Genomic DNA, 17984 nt, shown 5'->3' on the forward strand with positions numbered 1-17984 from the left:
TCTACATAGGTGGTTTATGCTATGGTATGTTTTTGCATTTTGTTTCAACAAAAGACATTCAACTAAAACCAGGATGAACGGGATTAAATGTATGCAGTAAGGCAGAATGTTGATCTGGTTCCATTCAGTGTTTTTTTCTGTATCGGAGAGCAAAGATTCTTTTTGGGGGAAAAGTCACTTTTTTGACCCATCCCTTTTTTCTCTTCTTTGATGGGTCTGTACAAAACCTGTAATGGCGAATCCAACAACACCAAAGTTATTAAGAAATGAAAAACTGTCATAAGTGTGCTTTTCCTTTGGGGCATACTTTCATATGATATGGCAATCCCCACATGTGTAGGACTATTGGCGCAGAGTGTGTGGTGCACTAGGGGCGTTAGTGGGGAGGTTACTGACTCTGGATGCTAAGGTTGAGATTCTGGGAATTATGGATCATTTGGGAGGTCCTGGGCACAGCCTTTCAGTGTAAAGTCTTATCTAACCATAACTACACATGCACTGTTGCCCCCTGTGTTATCTATCTATCTATCTATCTATCTATCTATCTATCTATCTATCTAACTATCTATCTATCTATCTATCTATCTATGACTGTCTATTTCTGTATCTATCTATCTATCTATGACTGTCTATTTCTGTATCTCTCTATATATTTCCATAAAATAATACAATATCAATTAAAGCCTAAAAAATCATAGACTAACTATTCATATCCTAGAGAAACAATGAAAAACCCATCCTGTTACCCAATTGGAGATAAAGCCCATAGGTCATAAACCATTGGTCAAAGGTGCTATCCATAACACCGACTCTAAGAGGTACACCTTATTTATGTTCCTTAAAAACCCTCATAGTTGTTCTGACCTCTAGTCCAACAACAGAACTCCCCTCCTTTTTCAATGTTATATAATGTACTGTCTTTCCCCTTACCCTCAGCAGAGTTCCTGTGTTTTTCTTTCCCTCAAATAGAGTGCTCTGTTTATTCCCAGTTAGGTTTGTACTAGGCTTACTACTCACTTTCTGTGCTCTCTGCATGGTCACCTACTTTAAATGCTCATAGAAGCCATACCATCTGTCATCCTTTTCTTCTTTGCTGAGCTTGATAAATCACATGCAGGGGTGTATAGCACTTAGTTCAGTTGCCCTGCAGGCTGAGCTGCAAACAAAGAAAATAGTGCTCAATGTAAGACAAATGGCCCAGAAGTGAAAGCCTACAAGTAACTGGACCAGCCCCATGGGCGACAGCAGCACACCAAAAGGAGGGACAAATCTAAGCATTTGCCCACAGAAAAACAAGGATTTTCAAAGGGCACGCAAAGCAAAGAATTACAAGAGGTGGGTGCAATGAGATACACCATGCCTTGTAGAGACAGTGCATGTGCTGCCTAGGTGAGACTTAGTAGAGGCAGCACATGTGCTGATTAGGCGAGACCTGAAAAAACACTCAAAAGGGGCTTAGAGCCCACCCATTATCTATTTGTTCGCTTCATTATCACTCTCATTTCATTTCTTACTGATTGGTCATTGCCTGGGGGCGTCGCATCCTGTTTCACTTTCTTCTTCGTGGTGTCCCTTTGATAGAGCGCATGGACCAAGTACCCCATGAGGTATTTGTTTTTTCTCCGTCCGCCCCTTCCCGCTCCGTTGCTTGTTGCCCCCGGTCCTTCCCCCTCTCCCACTGTTGCTTATTTGTTTTGTCTGCTTCTGAACTTATAATTTTATGAAGGGGCGGTGACTTCACTCACTTCCAGTCTGTAGCGCCTATTTCAGCTAAAAATCTTTATGAGCTTGACAAATGAACTGCTATATCAGTCAACTCCGATATCAACTTGTAATAAAAAGCATAAAAGTTCTTAGGAGCCGCAGAGCTGTGAAATAACTGGATTAAGTAACTTATTTGTGAACACTGCTGTATGCAAGGGTTGTTTATACACTTGACACGTCATCTGCTAAATGTGCTTTTGCTCAGGGCTGGAACTGCCGTTCCTGTTCGCTGTTTTAATTTGCAGGTAGATTGTTAAACGGAAGTGTGGTGATTCCTGCACTTGTAATTTACAATGAGACTCGACAAACAAAGACATTTCTTCTGTATGTTGCCTCGGGGCTAAGGACCACCTAATTTCCTTAGAGTGTCTTGACCGATTACAAAGAGCAGCTGAATACATTGTGGGCCACATGTACGAAATTCAGCAGTTAAAATACAATATCTTTTCAAAGTCTGTGAAAAGAGTATTGGATGACAGTGACACCCATGACCTGCAGTTCGGTGACACTCCCACAAGCGCTGTCTAAAACGCATGACACCCTCATCTTATTTTTACAGAGATTGTTCAAACCAAAATTACTGAAAGCCCTAAGATTTTTACAACACTTACATTAAAACAATAACAGCTGATTTATTTTAAGAAGCACATGATGCAGGTTTTGTGAAAAGATGCTGATTATAAAATATTTATTTTTTCTTTCAGTGTTTATATTAGGGCACGCTGCATTCAAAACTAGCCTGCCTTATAAAGCAATTGAAGACATTTTAATCAGACAGATAAGTCGGGGAAAAGTGAGCTGGCTGCACACAGTCGAGCACTCCTGCATTGCTAGAAGTGCTGGAACAAAGTCAGTCATGGGTACAGAGCAGTGGCTCTACCACTAAAGCTGAGGCAGGCTGAGGCATCGTCAATCACGTGGATAGGGCTGTGGCTATCAAGGCTGGTAGGACCAGGCACAAGGCAGCCAGATGAACCAGTAATGCCTGGTAATGACAATATGACTGGCGCAGAGTTTATGTAAGGCCTATCTCTGGGACAGACCTTCCAGGCCTACTGGACTTTTACAAACACCACCCTGTCCAGACACCTACTGATCTCCAAACTGTTGTATACAACTGTGCACACGGTAGTAATGGCAGAAAACAGCACCTCCTTATTGTGTCCAATCTGGTATGTGAGTAAGTTTACTCAAGATGGTGCTTAGTGGTCAATTGCCCTACAACCATAAGGCAAAAATTATTTTATGTATAGAGACATAAACATAATATACAGAAATACAGCTAAGACCACAGCACGCAAAAGCACATATAGTTATAGACACAAATGTAAAATCTGATGTGAGAGGTCCATCAGTGAGAAGTAAAGTAATCTTCTTTGTGTTCCAGTAGAGAATTTATCCCGTATCACCTAGGAACAGACTGTGCAGCATGGCCTTCCGGCAGAAGCTTCTCTCGGGGTACAGAGATCTTATAGGCACTTTCTATAGACCATGGCACCCTCTGTCTACAAGCTCAAGTTCAAGTTATAAGGTAAGGAGGGTTCAGGCCCGATGCAGGGCCGATGCAATCTTGTTCTTTGAAATTCTTGATACAGACTTTGAAGCTCTGGTCTCAGCTGCTATCTCAACGGGGATCAGATGGTACAAGCAGAGGTCCAAGATACATGCCACTGCATCAGTCAAGTGACGGTGCACATATCACAGATCAACGCATCAACTTGACCAGGATCACACTGAGTGCAGCAAGGAGCTAGAACCTGTTCAAGTGAATCCGAGTCATGCCACATGACGGTTGTTGCAGCCCTGATTTTCAGGACAGTTCACCGTTTTTTTTAAAATTTCTTGTATTGGTTTCATTGCAGCAAATCGGACTCTTGCTTAGTGCATGAGGGGTGAACCTTTATGTGCAGTCTGCCACTCAGAGCAGGGATGATGGAAGAGAAGTGGGGATGATGGAAGAGAAGTAGGGATGAGAAGCAGGGATGAGGAGTAGGGATGATGGATGAGAAGTAAGGATGATGTATGATGGATAAAAAGTAGGGATGATAGATGAGAATTGAGAAGTAGGGATGATGTATGATGGATGAGAAGCAGGGATAATGGAAGAGAAGAGAAGAGAAGAGAAGAAGAACCACGGCACATCGCAGATATGTGAGAATTTCAATTTATTCCTCTGTGTTATCTCAGGAAACACATCACCAGAACCAGTAATACACAGTGGGCATGGTGTCAAAAGGCCAGTATCAATCTCATGTTCAAAGAAGACAAACAGCCATCACGTGTTTCGTCAGAATTGACTTTTTCAAGGCTCCAACTTGTGGAAGTATCAAGTTGTACTATAAAGTTCCAAAGGTCAATGATGATTGGAGAATTACATAGCATGTATTATAGAGAATAGCCAACGACCATGATAAGCCTTCTAGCAATGTCAGCTGTCTGCTTCCTTGTGATGGAAGAGAAGCAGGGATGATAGATGAGAAGTAGGGGTGATGGATGAGAAGTAGGGGTGATGTATGATGAATGAGAAGTAGGGATGATATATGATGGATGAGAAGTAGGGATGATGGATGAGAAGCAGGGATGATGGATGAGAAGCAGGGATGAGACGCAGGGATGAGAAATAGGGATGATGGAAGAGAAGTAGGGATGATGGATGAGAAATAGGGATGATGGAAGAGAAGCAGGGATGATGGATGAGAAGAAGGGATGATGGATGAGAAGCAGGGATGAGACGCAGGGATGAGAAGTAGGGATGATGGATGAGAAGTAGGGATGATGGATGAGAAGCAGGGATTAGACGCACGGATGAGAAGTAGGGATGATGGAAGAGAAGTAGGGATGATGGATGAGAAGAAGGGATGATATATGAAGATGAGAAGTAGGGATGATGGATGAGAAGTAGGGATGATGGAAGAGAAGCAGGGATGATGGATGAGAAGTAGGGATGATGTATGATGGATGAGAAGTAGGGAGGATGGATGAGAAGCAGGGTTGAGAAGTAGGGATTAGGATTGAGGAATGAGGATGTCCTAAAATGGATGCTGTACTGGTGTCCTGGGGCCGACCTTCTTGTGCCTGAAAACACAGCAATCTCAGGGTAGAGAGGTGAGAATACCAATCTTATTCCGGAAGGAAATGTGTGATTAGAGACCCAGAGCTCAACAGTGCACACAATAACATTAATTAATGGATTGCCCACGCAGTGCTTTTACTCATAGTGAATTTTACAGTACTACTTAATACTACAGAATAGATAATGAGGAATGCAAGCATAATCACTGTAACGTCAAACAATGGTACTCAGCTCTATGAGAGCAACACTGCTTAGGGAAGTCAAACAGGTGTGGGCTCACTTGTGGTGTGGTGAGCAGTGTCTCTGTGTTTTAGTGACCTAGGGGGAAATTCTTTCATATGCTGTTTGGCCAGTTAAATGCATTCTCTGGCAGTGTTCAGTCCCCATTCCACTAGAGAGCCACTGCAGATCTCAGTTTTGCTGAACCAGCAAACCCCCATCTAAATAAGTGGGCCGACCCACCTACAGGTTCTTGCAGCAAGAAACAGGAGTTAATTGGACAATTAAAGTTTGTCACAGCACACACAGTGAGAGTCAGAGGACACAGGCACAACTAAAAGTGCCAGGTGCAGTTTATTCTCAACATGTCTATTTTCCACTTGATGCACCTTAGGATTCAAATGGAATAGTCAATCACTCCCATGCCAGAGATGGTGCAGAGGATCACTTCAATGCCAAGCGATGTGACTTGGAATGACCATTCGTGGGCAGAGGCACAGGGCTCACCAGAGGCTGCGGCAGCCTCCCTACTTCTCAAGACACGTCTGTGGTCCTTCTGGTAGGCTTGTTCAGTCCGCTCTCTTTTGGGCAGCTTTTCTACCAGGATTACATCTGGGCTTTCCTATGGTAGGGATACCTCCAATGCCCTTTCTCAGCTGGCAGGGTAACTACTTACCCAAGGCAGGGCCTCAGTTTCTTCAGAAGCAGGATACAGACTTCTCATGTAATGCCTCCTCTCCTGGCTGGGGAGCTAGCTATAACTAGTCCTGGTTCTCAGGGATTTGTACCATGAGAACCAGGGTTAGCACCATGTCAGTAAACTGCGAAACCTAATAAGAGCAGAATGGTAGCAAACGCTATCCTTTTCTTTTTTTAGCATAATGAAAGTAGACAATGTTAAAAAGTAACCGCGCAATATTGAAAAAAATGATAACATATCATTAACCAAACTATACAGGACGGGTGAAGTAAGTAAAATGATATAGTGCGTGGTACCAGAACAATGTTGAGCAGCAAACAAGGGCAACTAAATGAACTACCCGCAATAAAGTGCAATCATGATAGCACGAGTAAATATGACTGAATGTGTAATTGCCATAACTTCAAACAATCTCTGTAGCAAATTCTAGCACGTGATACCTACTGCAATAGGACAGATATACAACTTTCACTAGCGCTCCCAGCTAACAGTTTTAAAATGCTATAGTGCTGAGACACAAAAGTGCAACTATACAGGAGTGACATCCAGCCTTATTTAATTGAAACAGGTGAGCAACCATATTGCCATTTGATGCATATTTCAGTAGAACTATCAATACCCCGTGGAGCTGGTATATTCAAGTGCAATCATGCTTAACCAAATAAAGTGCAACCAAACCAGAACTCATGAAATAACATATTGCATTCATGGAGATATAAATGAAACAGGGATGCAACCATATTGCCATTTGATGCATATTTCAGTAGCTGTTAATACCCTATGAGGTTAGTATATTCAGTTGCAATTGTGTTTGACCAAATAAAGTGCAAACAAACGAAACCTCATGAAATAACATATTGCATTCTTGAAGATAAAACAGATGAGCAACATACCTGATGGTCTTAGTGCAATCGTGCTGAACTTAAATTGCAAACATTCTGAAACTCAGGAAGTCGCATATTGCATTCTTTAGGAAAAAACAGATGAGCAACATACTAAAAAAGCATTAATCCAAAAAACGTTTCGAGTCGAAGCATATTCTCTCATCCTACATATTTTAAAAGAGCTGCTATCGAACTTCCGGTAAACCTCCAAGTTACAATGATAAAGTGCATCTCCCAGAGGAATAGTGTGAGAAATGTAATCCTTGCACCCACTTGCAACGCTTTAAAAACAGGTCGATACCTTCCCCGCTCGAGATGACATGCGCAACCATACATTACACTTAACATTTATAGCGGGTCAGGAACCACCTCTTTGATTGGCTCCGTGTACTGCCACTCCACCCTTTTCTCGATGTGGTAGCCACAAACGAGAACAGTGGCAAACCAGAATAGGACGAAGGGGGTAGGTTAGGAAGGGAACTCTGGGGAGTAGAACCTGCAAACATTGACACTATGTTAGACGCCGTCATAGATGCGAACAGTATTTGGCATAAAGGTAAATGAATTCTACTAGGCCTACTGATGAGATGGAATGTGGTTGTTAGTGGAGTAAGGTTGAGGGAAATGAGATGAGATTGGAAGAAAAGACTCTGAGCTGAGACCCTATAAAGGAAGGACAGAGTTAGCGCATCAATGTTTAAATAAACAAAGAACTTTCAATACTATATGCAAACATTTTTTCCACCTGAGAGCACTCTGTAGCAAGACTTTGTATTTGTCTCTGGAAAGTCCTATCAAGCAGGAAGTTGTCATGAAGCTACAACCGCAGGTCAGGATGAACCAGTTCCTTCAGTGGAGCAAAGTTGGTAATACAGTTGTTATTGATCCTGGGTCAATTACTAAATATAGCATACCCACCAATTACTGACAAGTGTCCTTCAGGTTAAAATTCTAGAGAATATCTGAAATAAGGTTTTAACTTCAGACAGTGCAATATTGTCTAAAAACCAGTTTCTGACGAGTTACTTGGGTCCAAAATCCTGATGGTATCCCAAAAAGAGGTATATCTTCAAACTGCACAGGATTGGCCCCGCGGTACATGAAGAATGTAGTTGGTGACCAGGCGCAGCGTGTCCCAGGTGTATAGAACTCTTTTGTAAATGAGATGAGATCCCCACAGTGGGGGTGTTGACACACCAGTGGCGTAGCAAGATTCCCATGGGTCTTAATGCAAACAAGAGAAAATAGGGCTCCATCAATTGGTTTGATAACAAAAAAAGCTATAATTGGAGGGCAGTCGTCCCCTCAAACACCCAGGTCCTGCTGCCAATGCACCTGCTGCATTGTTGAGTTACACTACTGGTTAGAGTCTCCACTGGCTAGGAGAAGTCTTGGAACAGTGACTGCATGCTTCAGTGCTTTTGTTATACTCATTTCAGACAGGGATCGTATATTTCTCATTAGCACTTTGGAAGCAGACTAGGCCACATCGGCCATTTTCTGGGAAGTGCTCTACTTGCAGACAGCCAAAACACAGGCACACAGGGCAGGGCTGACTTTACACCTTGCACCTATCAACCTTTCGGAGTACACCTTGAGGGAAGCAAAAAGGGAAGCCCTGCCAGAGAGCCGGCCTTGTACCTTGAAAGAGATTGCTATCTCTGCCTGCCCATCATTCTCGACTCGTGCCTAAAGGAAATGTTATAAAACAGAAGGCAGGACATGTCTCAGGCTTATCTCTGCATTTCTAAAGAGACAACTATCTCCATCCCTCCGATACAAAGTCCACAACGATACAAGCAATACACTATACTCGTCTGGCAGGCTATCTCCTGCTCCATTTTGTACCGAATGTCTCTAGTGGAATCCAAGATGTATTCTATGGGACCCACCCACTCCTGGCGTATGCCACCAGTACTACTCACACACACTTATATGCTTAGTGTAACAAACCGTTTGCCTGAAGTTGGGAAGAACTTTAACATGGTAAAGCTAGTACGCCGATCGTCGAATCAGTAGATAAAGGTAAAAAGTCCTGTTCCACTGTTAGCTTTTACATACTGCCACTACAGCCAGTCTCAAGAGCTCCACCAGGCTGATGGCAGTCACACCTGCGTAGGAGGGCGTGATTGGGCCACCCCCCAATATGCAGACATTTGCTGTGGGTCTCAGTGTCATTAACTAAAGAGGATCCACATGCATGATTGTCACTTGCACAAAGGCTGACAAAAGTCAAACATACACCAGAGTTTTCTCTAGGGGTAACTCAGGGCTGGGATGCTTGTTCGCAATTCACACAATGGGTGTAATAAGTAATATTACTGCACATGACCCTTCTGCCTAGGGAAATGAATTTGTCATTGATTTTCTGACTTGATAGGCGGCAAAAGGTGACGATTTGACAATGATGACAATCAAGCTTGGACTTTTTCAGTAATCAATTTCTAATATGACAGTGAGCTTAGAAAAGCTCATTTGCCAGAACGAAACATGTGTCGGCTCTGAGCATCCATAATAAAGAAATATTCCATAACCAATTGGAGCACAAGAACTTTGTTGAAAATGGAACAAGTGGCTTTCCAATAGGATTCCATTATTGACACTTATTCTTACCTGCTGCACACAAATCCTGCATGCACGTTTGGAGTACAGCTTCATAGAAACTCCACTCTCGTCTGTTATATATGATTGGCACTGGCCCACAGCATACCTCCAAAAAGCTCTTTCAGAATTGTAATTCCATTACATTCACGTTGTTTCTAATGTTTCAGTCTTCCCCAAATTCGTAGTTGGGAAAACTTCGTTTAGTCAGTAGTGTTTTTTGTGGATTTTATGGTCAGGTATTAACTCCTTCATGTGGAAACATTGATAAAGGCATATCAGAGCCAAGTGTTTTGTGATTTGTTAACTGTGGGAAAACATACTGTACACCTTGTGTCTTTCACAGAGGACTGAGTCAATGCAGAGGTACTATAAAAGATATCAAAATGTGAGGCAGGGTGCATTGAAATGTGCTACTGACAACCGAGATCTCGGATCAGCTGCATAGGCTAGACTGAGTTTGTTAGGAGAAAAGGGAGCAGTCTCACTCACTGTAGTCATTCTCTAACAAGGATCAGAACCAACAAATAATATGAAAAGGCCAGCTGTCAGGGCACTCATGATTAAAAGTTAATACGGTATAGAGACTTTAGCTTTGGAATGGCAATAACACCATAGAGAGTTCATACACCATTTATTTTTGCAGTACAAAGTTCGCCATCAATATAAAACAAATCATCCTTAAATTCGGATATTCATGCAGTAGCCAAAGCTTTAATGTTCATGTAGCAACCATAGCCAACACGTGTTTCGTCCTATGAGAGAGTATTCTCACGGACTTCATCAGGGCTTGATTCAAAATAAGTTTTATATAGGAAATCAGTCCTAGTAAGACTCTGTAGAAAATCTATAATAAGTACAAAACATTCCATAATACGTCGTATAATAGAGAAATCTTCATGCGTTACTCCAATGCGCAGTGCAGGGAGAAGAGTAATCGATAGCTAAGAATATAGCTGGGAAACCTATCTTCAAAGTAAATATCTATATCCAAGAGAGACACTCCGTAGCTACGATTTCGTTTCACCGTTACTGACAGCCTAGTGGGATTATCGCACCACGGAGTGTCTCTCTTGGATATAGATATTTACTTTGAAGATAGGTTTCCCAGCTATATTCTTAGCTATCGATTACTCTTCTCCCTGCACTGCGCATTGGAGTAACGCATGAAGATTTCTCTATTATACGACGTATTATGGAATGTTTTGTACTTATTATAGATTTTCTACAGAGTCTTACTAGGACTGATTTCCTATATAAAACTTATTTTGAATCAAGCCCTGATGAAGTCCGTGAGAATACTCTCTCATAGGACGAAACACGTGTTGGCTATGGTTGCTACATGAACATTAAAGCTTTGGCTACTGCATGAATATCCGAATTTAAGGATGATTTGTTTTATATTGATGGCGAACTTTGTACTGCAAAAATAAATGGTGTATGAACTCTCTATGGTGTTATTGCCATTCCAAAGCTAAAGTCTCTATACCGTATTAACTTTTAATCATGAGTGCCCTGACAGCTGGCCTTTTCTTTGGTAGTTTCCCTTGAAACATTGGAGGAGTAAGGAAGATCCTCTTGCCAGGAGCACCGTGCCACATTTAGAATTCGAATTTTACCATATGGACTCACTGTGAGCGCCCAAATCCTATGATTTTCTTCCTATGTGCCTTTGTTCTAATCCAACAAATAATATGGTCTATTGGCGGCCACCCAGTCTAAAAAGATACTTTGGGTTACGTGGCATCTAGAAAATGACAGAAAGATCCACTGCCGTGATAGAGTGGCTGTGCTGTCATCAACGTTGCACAGAATATTGTCCTAGAACAGCAGTTCTTACTCTGCGGGACTCCCAGAGAATCACTATTGGAAGCAGGGGACCGTGGCCTAAAATCATTTTATGATGTGAATTTCAAAAACTACATAAAACTACAGAAACGCACGTGCATCCAACAAATACACACATTATAAATTATTTTCTTTAGTTCTGTAACAAAAACTATACAACAATCGAAATTTTAATTTTAGTGCGAGGGTTGGTTGGAGCTTTTCAAAATGTGGTTTTATTTCTAACAGAAAAGCCATATGTTAGACTCTAGCATGCTGCTTTGTCTTTTTTTCTCCTAATGCAATGTCTCTTTTCGCCAGAACTTAATTGCACTTCAATTGAGGCCCCTGTTGTCCATACTGCTGTTTGCTGTACTTGAGCTGCTCTCAGGAATCAATCTAAGGACACAAAACGTAACTGTTAGACGCCAGCTTCAAATTCCTTCACATTTACAGAGTTTTAAAAAAAATCGATGTTGCTTTGGTGTGTGTATATAGTTTTAATCTGCTTATATTATTTAATTTTCAAAAACAGTTGTTTAAGCCTTGAGTAGGTGCTGCAGACCCCCAAGGGTCCGCGGACGGCAGGTTAAGAATCTCTGTTCTAGAAGTTGAATAGTGCAAACTTTATTACATACTGATATCTGAAACAAGAGTGAGTAGAAATAATTAGATGAGTGCCGAAAAAGCTTGGCAACTAATTATCTATAACAACCTTATGTACTCCTGGTCGACTGTCAAGGAGACAGACGTCTGTCTGAGGTCTGTTGGTCCTATTATTTTAAACGACCGACTCACTAATTGGGCTTCTCCTCACAGCGACTCCACACGTAGTATCGGTGGTGGCTACTAACCACATAGGCGGGGAACTCTTGAGGCATTGGAAAATCAGAAGGAGGTCCTGTGTAGGGTCGGGTGTGTCAATAGATGAGCCTGAATAGTGAAAACAAAATGTGTAAACTACCTGCTTGTGGACCTTACAAATGTTATTCCTGTCTCCAGTGGGTCGAGGATAAAAAACACAGGTATTCATTTGACCTGATATAGGAGGTCAACATAGTCGTACCCTCAAAAGAGAGATGTGAAGGCATTCTTCAGACCTTACTCCACTCTGGTAATTCAAAATATGAAATGAATATGATGGAATTTTACACAACCAGTGTAGGCAAGTATTTGTTTGAATCTACTAGTGTCCGAAATGTGATTGTCAGAAGATAAATACACACACATTAAAGGATTGGCCATATAACAATTGTAAGAGTGTGTCATCCGGTTATCCAGACGTGAGGAATGGACCCAGTGATGTACCACACTGTGTAAGTGGCAGGTGGACACAGCACACACCCAAAAGACACCCAAGGTTGCAAGAAGTAAAAAAGCAGGTGGGTTATGCCCATTTTAGGTTGGGGTGACGCCTCAACTCTGCCACCAGACAGGACATGAGCAAACCTAAACAGGGCCGCCCAAGTGGGGAAAAGCAAAAACTGGAGAGTTGATAAACAGTATTACAGGTATAAATGTTTATATTAAGAAATCAAGATAAAAAGAGTTGAGTCTCACACTAGTCTGGTTGCAGTGCATATTAATGCATTACTCCTCCTCTTAATAAGTGAACGCTACTACTATGATATTTAAATCAAATGCATCTTCTGCTCAGTATTGTGGCGGTGTGATCTTTAATGGCTGCCTTCACAGAAATGTATTCAGTAAGTAGTGGTAACAACTACTCTCCTGGCAAAAAAATCAGAGCTTTGTGTCACATTAATTAAGCCAACAGTGAGAGCCCAAAAGTATTTTGCCGTATATTATGTGAAAGAGGAAAAAAAAGTCTACCAGCTTTGCTCTGACGCTCGATGAGGAAAGCCATCTGTGAAGAGAAGATAGTCCCCGTAGACTCAAGCGGCTGTTAAAAGAGTCAGTGTGTGCATGACTGGCACAGTGGGTGGTGTCATCACTGGTGTGATGATGTGCGGAGGTGGTGATCTGATAAGTAGTCCCATCCGGTTCATTATTGCAATACAATGTGATGCACCTGGGACATCAATGGCGTGTCGACATGAGGAGGTAGCTCTGCTTTCTTTGAAGAGGCCCAACTAGGCTGTAACTGGGTTTGGGTTGCTTGTATTCCAGCTCAGAAAGAATCTGTCCTGTCAGTTTGGGCTAGACTGTTGCTATTGGACAAGGACCAAGACTCATTTGCAGGTCCCTTGGGCTAGTCTGAGGTGGCACAGAGGGGAAAAAATGATGAGTTGGAACGCTACCCAGAGAGATTACAATTGATTAGATTATGTGCAAACATCCCTCCCATCACCTTTTGTGTGTTGGATCCATCAAGGAGGCAGTAACTTCTTATTTAATTATCAAATTCAAGATGCATTCTAATGAGGTAATACATGGAGAAATGATGTTCACCATCAGTAAGAAGATCCGTGAGTAGGGGAAGTAACATGGCACATATGACAAAGAAACCATTTATCAATCCCAACCAACCCATGCCTATGTCATCAGTTTTATCAAAGTAAAAAGATCCAATGCAAGTACACTGTCTGAGTACCACTGAATAGCGTGGACCTAGGAAGAGACCAATTAATTACAGTAATGCTTCCTGGGGTTCTGTTGATTGCACCCCAGTTTCTTCTTTTAGCTCCTAGTCTATCTATTTTGTATTGTATCAGTAATGAAAGATAGGCTGTTTGCCTTAGAGTGCATGTGTTTCCTCCCCTGGGTTTCCACCCTCCAGTTTTCTTTCTTTATAATTTCAGCTAAATATTAGAACCCCAGACTGTCTCAGCGAAATCTGGTCACACAGATGCTTTATAGATGTAACATATATGTGAACTCCTACGAGCAGAAACGCCTGTTGATTTTAAGTATATAAAGAATGTATGAGAGATGAGTGACTCATTGAGTTTCTGTAAAGACTGGATGTAACTTCATAACAATGAGGCTTTTCGTATAAAGCCTTCCTAGGTTAGTGTTCAAGGTTAAATACTCTGAATGTTCTTATCTGGCTTGTTGTTAGGGTCCACAGAGAAAACAGCATCCAAAGTGCACATTTTCATGTGTGTGGGGCCTCTATGTATGTGATGTAGCAGAAATGTAGGTATTGTTTCTCATGTCACAGTGATCATCTATACGTGACATGATTTTATGCATTGTATTAATCAAAGTACTAATAGTTTAGTTGTAAAGGGGTGTACTGGAAATCATTAATGTGCATTTGCTCTGGGTAAATTGATAAAACCCACGTGGTATCACATTTAAACCTCATGTTTAACAAATCTATTCATCATCTTCTTATATTTTAATGAAAACTAATAGTCTGCATTAAGCCAATATTGAATTTCATGTGGGAAACGTTTTAAAATTGCATGCAAAAGTAGAGAAAATATAGTTCTGCACCATATTAACAAAAGTATTAAGAAGAGTTATTTCATCTACATGTTACTGTAATATGAACACAAATAGAGGTTTGTTAATGTTGAAATTATACCTTGAGTGCTAAATGTTTCATTAGTATGATTTAATGTGCTGTTTTAAATTAATTTGCATTGTGCTAAGTGAGGACTGTTAGGCCCTGTGCTTGTGACTGTGCAGAAAATATTTAGTCATCTTGCTAATGTGGACTTTCTTTGAGACCTCGTTCTCATGAAAATGCTAGCTCAGTAATAGATTGAGTAATGCACATAATGAACTTAGGAAGTTGTCCTTGGGTACAGTACATCCATGGCTGTGGACTGGCAAAATATGTAATTCTCACAATCTTGCATGGAAGAGTGCAGATGAACACCGTTCTCATTAACGTCTTGTGGATTTTCACTAATATTGCAGTCTGAGTCACCTGATCATTTTCTGTTGGATGTTACACCTTCACCGTCACGTGGAATGATGGATGGATGAATCATCTTGCCCTGTGAACTTTAATACACCGTTCCCCAGCTGAACTTTGGTCAGAACCCCAAAGAAATAGCATCCTTATCCCATACTTCGCTGCATGCTGTACCCCTTGGACTCTAAGAGGTATAATCCTCTCTGGCCCCGCGCCTTTGAAATGCCTAGCTGAGACTTAGACATCTTTCCCCTGACCCAAAGAAAACTCTTGACCGAGCTTCTGAAATGCTGACACTTTCCCTTTTAACTTCTCTTTTGCCCACTGTAGTTAGTGACATGTTGGCCAAGATTTCCCTTTTCCACATTTTTTTGCCCTTTTTTTGCTGTTTTTATTTTTGTCCGCATGTATTCAGCCCAGCACATGTTAATCCCTGATTGGTAAATCTGTAGGGTTTCCCGTTGCTCAGCCTAACTAAAACTTTGATGATTTAAATATCCTCAATGTTTATTAGAACTGAGCAATGCTTGTTTTATGTACATCAAGAAAGTTTTCTGATGTTCTGCATGGTATTTGTCAAGTGCTTAGTTCTTCTAATATTAGTTTGTTTGAACTTACTTTGTCGCCAAGGGCAAACCTTGGTGGTTTGGTATCTTTATTACTTTGTCTTGAGAGTTGTCTACATGACTGAGCCTGAGTTACTAATAAAACCCCTTAACTTTATTTCCGACTGGAGTTTTCCTTGTGTGGCCATATTGATCATACTGTGTAGTTGAACTGATTTGTATTGAAATGTAATTATGTTTTTCCACACCCTTATGCTGGGTCCAAAGATTCATTGACCTCGTCAGGCATTGATTCCTGCAAATGAAGAATTGTGTTAACATATTCCTCTTGGGACATGGTGAGCTGCAATCCCAAATAGCATGACCCCAGCCACTTTCCTGACTGTTTTTTCCTCTTGAAATTATCAGTTATTCATAACACACTGACTAGTGGACCCTGCAAAACGAATCCCCTTTAAATCACCTCATCACTCCCTCCTCCACACACTTCCCTTTCTCTCTCACTCCAATCTGTTCCCCAATAGGTCACTTGACTCCTCTGAACTGGTTGGCTTTCGCGGCGTGCCCAGTTACCCTGCTAGTGAGTACTACTATATCCAAATTTAAAGGGCCTTTTTTAACCATTCTCCAAAATAAGTTCTTTGCTATTTTATCCAAACTCTTTTAGACTGGAGACTCCTTGCCCCCTCTTTCAGAATGCCAGGTCCCGTCAGCTGGTCTCTGGGAGCCTAATGATCATTCTTTTATCAAAATTTCATTTTCCACCATGGACCCTGTTTTCGCTGTGACCCAAAGCTGATGTTATCTTAGGCTACCTGCAGGATGACTTTTGCCTATGCTAAAGCCTCCCTGCAGCTTGACCAGAGTGCTGTATCTTCTAGCACCTGCCTCAATTCTCAAACAATGCATTGCACCCTTGCTTCTGTTTTGAACATCTGTATTGCTCTTTGCATCTTCCATTGCACTGGGAAGGCCATGACACTCACTGCTTGTACCATACACAACTCAAGGAGGTTCAGGACCAGAATGGCGTAAGATAGACCTCTTTGTACAGCATGAGCCCTATGCCTGAGCCTTGGTAGCATTACTTGTGCCACCTGCGTAACTCAATGCTGGTGAGGCAGTGACATTACCACAACCACCAGCGCTCACAGATGCACCATGCAGTGCTGCTTGGATGGGTATATCGCCAGTTTGCAGAAGGCCTCTTCGAGCGTGGTGTTCACGCCATACTACAAATACAGCTGAAAGTGTATGAATGGCGTGTCAGTGTGTTTGGGGTATAATAGCAGGTGTCCAGCTCTTAGATCCCAAGTTACATGTTGACAAGACCATCTATCAATAGATGAGCCATAAATACCCAAACTTCGTGAACCCCCCTGTTCAAATTAAACTCTCTGGCTACTTCTTTGTTTCTTTTTTACTTTTGCAATGTAATGGTGAGTTTGGGGTATTTTCTATTACATTTCTGCGAAACAGTGTGTTTTGCTTCTCATATGGATTTCCAGGGCTCCAGGTGACTGCTTTAGTTCCTTTAGCTAGGATACCACTACCAACAGAAAAGAGGGACTAGCGACACTCCCGGAGCCCCTGGTTCTTTTGATACGTCGGTGACACGCAGAGGTTTTTACAGCTAGCCTGGCTGCACCGGGATCCCTCGACGACTGGATAGGGGCCAGCAGCCTCAAGCCGGATGGTTCAAGACCGAGGTGCTGCTTTTACACCCACGCCACTTGCTTTCTCCCACTTTCCCATTTATAGAAATTGACGTTCAGCCTGGCCATACTGTAGCTATATGACAGTTAATCGACTGGTCTCAGTTCTGGGCAAATAACCACTATTAATGCCTGGAAACAGCAGGAAACAACACGCCGTTAACATCTCAACCTCACCCGTTCAAACTGCCTTCGCCTGCACCTGCTTCACGCCTCAGCGCGCTTTCCCTACTACCCACCAGTGGTTATTGCACGCTTTATAAGCCTTCTAACTGCCCGAGGCATTCGTAGTATTACACACCGGTGGCAAACGTAGCGTAAACTAACACTGTATCAGAGGGCACGTTTTGTACTTCGCACCAGTAACATGTGCCTTTGCTTCCGTAGGTCTTGCACCCTCACCTCGACGAGCACAGCGCGCTGCTGCTCCAGCTCTTTGGCATGGAGGCACTCTATGAACCAGATCCGAGTGGGCAGAGACCAGGCGCAGTGGTGTCCAGAGATGGGCAGAACCTGCAGCTCTACGCCAAGCAGCAGCTCGGGTGGACTGCTGTGCCGCTGTTTGACGGGTAAAGTACAGCGCCTTCTCCCTCCCTCGCCCAGACATGCCACTGACATGCTCCCTCCCTTACCAAGCAATCCCCGGTGCTTAGATTCACTGGAAAGTGCCACAGGTCGGCGAACGCTATGAAGAAAAGTGTTGCTATAAATGCGCCTTTGTTGCTTCGGCTTTCTGCCTGCGCCCCCAACAAAGACGTGAAACACAATATCATGCCTGAGTCACTATTGTCATTGCTTCTGTTCCA

The 17984-nt window shown here is 42.2% G+C and overlaps 1 protein-coding gene across 1 annotated transcript in view; it reads left to right on the top strand.

Moving 5' to 3' along the window:
- The window catches only part of LOC138283656 (uncharacterized), a 426145-nt gene that overhangs the window by 167443 nt on the left and 240718 nt on the right, over positions 1-17984 (top strand). The window contains exon 5 of the mRNA XM_069221591.1: positions 17566-17747. Within this exon, the coding sequence (XP_069077692.1) occupies positions 17566-17747 (182 nt within the window). The remainder of the gene's footprint in view (positions 1-17565; positions 17748-17984) is intronic.

Source organism: Pleurodeles waltl, chromosome 3_1, assembly GCF_031143425.1.
Source record: "Pleurodeles waltl isolate 20211129_DDA chromosome 3_1, aPleWal1.hap1.20221129, whole genome shotgun sequence".
In the NCBI taxonomy this organism is placed as follows: Eukaryota; Metazoa; Chordata; class Amphibia; order Caudata; family Salamandridae; genus Pleurodeles; species Pleurodeles waltl.